This window comes from Monomorium pharaonis, chromosome 1 (assembly GCF_013373865.1).
Source record: "Monomorium pharaonis isolate MP-MQ-018 chromosome 1, ASM1337386v2, whole genome shotgun sequence".
Classification (NCBI taxonomy): Eukaryota; Metazoa; Arthropoda; class Insecta; order Hymenoptera; family Formicidae; genus Monomorium; species Monomorium pharaonis.
In genome coordinates, this window is record NC_050467.1 from 11,118,006 (window position 1) to 11,122,794 (window position 4,789).

Sequence of the window (4,789 nt, forward strand, 5' to 3'; positions counted from 1 at the left end):
AGCGAACTGTTTGTTGATAATGATCCCACCATTCGTTCCTCGATCCGCTTCCCATCTTCTGCCCGTTTCCAAATCCCGCTTCATCGCACTACCTCTTTCCAAAATTCTTTTCATCTTTCCGGTATCTACTTTTGGCATACTCTTCCCATTACTATTACTTCTGAATCTTCTTTCACATCTTTCAAGCGACTATTGTTTGATCATTTGCTATCACGTGAACGCATTAATATATCTTAGCCACTTCGTCTCTCTGCTTATTTCAAGTGCTGTCCATTACTATTAAGTATTATCGCTTACCTTAAGTTTTAGTTCTAGTTCTATGTACGCTTATTATCTTTGTAATCTTTATTTAGATCTTAAATATTACTAGTCTGATGCGTCCTGTCAGTAGCTAGTCAGTTCTGCAATGTTAAGCTGACATTCTATTGTACTCTCGCGTGCGACATCAATTCTTCATTTTCTTGTTTTTGTTAAATTTAATTATCTTGTACTTATTTAGTCTTTTGCCCTATAGTTAACTAGGGCATTAATAAACACATATCAATCAATCAATCAATCTCTCTCTCTCTCTCTCTCTCTCTCTCTCTCTCTCTCTCTCTTTCTCTCTCTCCATTGCTGTAATTTCATGCACTTTTATGTCCTTGCGCATAGTCAGATGCGTCTACATCATGTCGATATGACAGAAATCCTAACCACGCAACTGTCAACTTTAGTGTTTAATAACTTTTTTCCTAGTTGAGACCGACAATTTTTCCTTGCAGATTCGTGTTTTACGCACCGAAATACACAAATTTACAAAGTTATATGAAAATCGGAGGTAGGGGCGTTATAGCATATTTACCAAAACTTCTCACAATCTTTGGAACGTCAATGATAGGGTTTCAGTTTGTATACATTGTATAATATGCATCGTATATTTTGTAGGAACATATTCCTTTGTACAAAACAGCGTAAGTGGCGTCTTCGGTGCTTCCGGCGAATCAGCAGTGACCTCTCTATAATAACATAATGAAATTATATGTTAACTCGCATTACATAATATAAAATAAAATTATGTATGTCACTCATAAAAAATAATTTTGAATTATAAATAAAGTGCATATTAATGTATTTTGAATTTGAAGCCCACCATACACGATAAATATTTGTCGGCAGCAATTTTGTCGCTCAATATTTATGAATATTATGTAATACGCATATATATGGTGAATATAGAGGCCGACAAACCAGCTGTCGACAAATGTCTGTTGTGTGCGGTTGGCCTAAATAATTTTAATAGTATACTTCTTAGCCTTAACCTCAAACGTCAGAATTTTTGGCTGGTGAAATGACTTCACGGTGACTGCACTGTGCTAACAGGACAGCAGTGATGGCACGGCGACAACACTTGTGATGGCACGGCGACAACACTTGTGATGGCGCGGCAACAGCACTGTGATTACACACTGTGCACTCCATGTGACAGCATAGGGCGGACGCACGCGGACGTCGTATGCAGTCACGTAGTGCTACACTGCGTGCGGTCACAGAGCCGCCACCGTACTGTCACCTAGCTATTTGGGTACCCCGATAGCCAGATGACCGCACTGTGATGGCGCTGTGATTGCACGTGTTGCAGCATGGCGTGACGGCACGTGAAGTCCGGGTACCGCACTCTTGTGATGTCACGGTGGATTGCACGCCGTGCAATCACGGAGTGCACACACGGTGTTGTCACGAAATGCTGTCCCTGTGATAGCAGCGTGTTGGCACAGTGCGGTTACTTATATAGTTAATAACCTAAAATTCAGGTCGAATTATGTTTATAGGTTATGATTAGGTTAGAAAATTTTAATTTTATTTATTTTGTAAAATTAAACATTTTTTATTTATAATTACATGTTTGATTAATATAATTTATATTAATATGATTGAACACAATATATCCTCTTCCTCCAATGTATAAAAATTCTCTTCAGAGATCTTCCAAATCATCTAGGAATTTGAAATCTGTTTCTGTAAAGAGAAAACAATCATATATAATATATATATAATATTTTGCAAAACAAAGTTAATCCTCAAATAAATAATCTTTTGTTTTTCTAATTATATTATAAATTTAAGAGCTTGCATAATAGAAAATAAGGTCATCAATGGATACTTCGCATGCGTTTAACTGCACCATCACATTCACGGTGAAATCGCAAATATAAAAAACAGATAACAAAAAAAAATTATGTTAGCACGTTACCTTGTATTTACTGATTCTGTCAATAGTTGAGAGGTCACTGGCAGTCAAAGCATAATCATCAGCCTGTTCTGTATCTGTATTTACATTCTCCTCCAGGTACTCTTCATTTGAAAGTCCGAAATCATGATCAGTGCCTTCATCATCGGTCGACTTACTGCGGCTGACGTTTTCTAACCGATGTAATTATTGAATTGGTTGGACGTGCGTTTCCAATTGATCTCCATCATCGTCGTTGGAAAGATCATCTCTTCTGCATCGCAGATTGCCGGTATTAATTAAATATTTTCGCCGTCGCTCTTTCAGACTTTTTAGAACTCGGCTCATCGCATTCTCAAACTCTTTTTGATTTGGTTTTTTATAATTAGTTTCCTGCCATTGCATCTGTAAAAAAATTGTAAACATTTAAATAAAATATATAAATAGCATTAAATATAAACTGCGTACCGATCTTGTTGCCGATACAAATACCATATTCGGAAGACGAAAAAGAGAACCATCACCTTCTTTATGATGTTCTCCATCAAGACTTTGGAAATATTCTTTGACAGTTCTAAGTCTATGATTCACTCCGTGTAAAACCAGGACGAAAAAATTATAGTACAGCATTACTTACTGGTACTGTGATATTTCCTCTTCTATTCACAGTCTGCCAGTGCCCAAAAAACTTGATGTTTTGTTCCAAGTCGAATACAGGACACTGAGAGGAAAAAAGACAGATTCAATATCATAAATATTAATTTTATGAAGTATATTATCAATAGTGGCTTACGGATGTATTTTGTATAGATACGGTCATACAGATGTCATTATCTGATTCAACACGAATGAGGACTGAGGAATTCTCCTACTTTGAGAAGATGTAACCATAATATATAGGATCGGATGGGGAAATTCGTATTTTTACCTCTTCCAGAACTATAAAGGATTAATAATTTAGCAACAAAATTTACATTATGTTTTTAACAATGTTACGTCTGTACGACAATACATATCTTAAATAAAAGTTTGTAACTTTGATTACATTGAGGTTGAAGGAGATATTTTCATGACTGGCTGTGGAGATACCAACGATAATATACTCTTCGTCATCTTGTACATATCGATAATATTTTGTAGAGCACAAGGTACGACTAGTTTTATTATATATCACAGTGTCTAAGTCTGCACTGTTGTCAAGCAAAGGTATTTGCCAAGACAGAATACCTGTTGTTTAACGCACCACTATTATCAATGGAAAACTATGAGTTGTATTGCTTTCTATCTTAATTATTGCAGTTTCCAGGGACATCTTTAAATATATGATATCATAAATATTTAACAAAATGTATTTTATTCAATAAATAGAGTAGACATCCTTGTAAATGATTTAGTTTCATCAGAACTTACATTGCTAGCAGAATACACAAAAATACATATTCAACCATAGCATTTATCCTTTTTTTATAAGTATTATTTGGCCCATATTCACCCTGAATAACGATTGGAGAGAAAGATGGAGTTGAGAAAGATGAAGTCATATTCCTTGCAGCATCCAAAAGCAATAATATAACAATCAAACTCGAAACATTTCGTGTTTCCACTGATTTTGCTAAAAGAGACAAAATAATCTGAACAAATCCAGTAAAATATATAGGAAAATATATATATATAGGGAGTACCGATGTAACTTGACATTGGTATCGATATTAAAATAGTGATAAACTAGAAGATATTGTGATTACAAAATATTGAATTAAGCTGTAAGATAACTATATACATGCCATTACTTTTGCACCAACATTTTTTGAATTAATATAAAACAAGTAACGATTTGCATTCTTCGCTATAAACAGAATATTGTTTGTATTATTGCTCATCGCACATATGCAAAACCTATAATTAAATTATATACAAGACACTCACCGAGATTTATTATACAGCGATTTTTTTATTATTTCATTCCAATAAAATGTCACGCACCAAAGCACTTTCTAACTTTATACTTTTATATTTAATTTTTTTACTACTTATAAACTTGCGTCTTGTCAGAAATGCGAAAACAAAACGTTCTGACTTGTTTGTTAAATGCTGCATCGTCTCAGGCAAAAACGTGTAATGCACTTATGCATACTCAGTGAGAGAGCACGGTGAAGGCACAGGGACACAGACAGTGCTATCACGTGCCATGTTCTTCATTCCACTAGCGCGCCATCACCGTGCGATCATCAAGTGCATTTTCATGCAGTGAAAGCACAGTGGCAGCACTAGGACGACACGTACTGACAGCACTGCGTGCTTTTACCGTGCGTTGCATGTTTGGCTATCGGGGTACATATACATATATATATTGTGACGTGACGTTTTTCGTCAGTCACAAGGGCCGGATGGCCCGGCCGGGAAAAGGTCATTTGGGGCCGCTCATTACCCCGAGCGGGGGAGGAGCGGCCTCTCCTTTTCTCAATAAGATTTTGTTAGTTCTTAAGACACGTAGGTATCCGCCGAGCGGAAGTCGCGATCCGCGGGAGAGGTGGTGCGCCAAGATGACCTTTTGTGATTAACGGAGCAGCCGTCGAGGGAAGA

General features: G+C 36.4%; 1 protein-coding gene across 3 annotated transcripts; it reads right to left on the reverse strand.

Moving 5' to 3' along the window:
• Window positions 1-1,843: 1,843 nt before the first annotated feature.
• Window positions 1,844-4,518, reverse strand: LOC114254270. 3 transcript variants are annotated; one of them, XR_003625642.2, is made up of 7 exons: window positions 4,133-4,515; window positions 3,617-3,818; window positions 3,252-3,518; window positions 3,000-3,145; window positions 2,844-2,927; window positions 2,231-2,611; window positions 1,844-1,995 (listed from the first exon to the last, which is right to left on the reverse strand). XR_003625642.2 is itself a non-coding variant. In XM_036285475.1 (5 exons), exons 2-4 carry the CDS (start codon window positions 3,024-3,026, stop codon window positions 2,414-2,416), a joined length of 309 nt encoding a protein of 102 aa, XP_036141368.1. In that variant the 5' UTR covers window positions 3,027-3,818; window positions 4,133-4,516; the 3' UTR covers window positions 1,844-1,995; window positions 2,231-2,413. The 3 variants fall into 3 exon arrangements, 1 of the variants encoding a protein (XP_036141368.1); XR_004962834.1 differs by having other exon boundaries at window positions 3,252-3,818; window positions 4,133-4,518; XM_036285475.1 differs by having other exon boundaries at window positions 3,000-3,818; window positions 4,133-4,516.
• Between the last annotated feature and the right edge of the window lie 271 nt (window positions 4,519-4,789).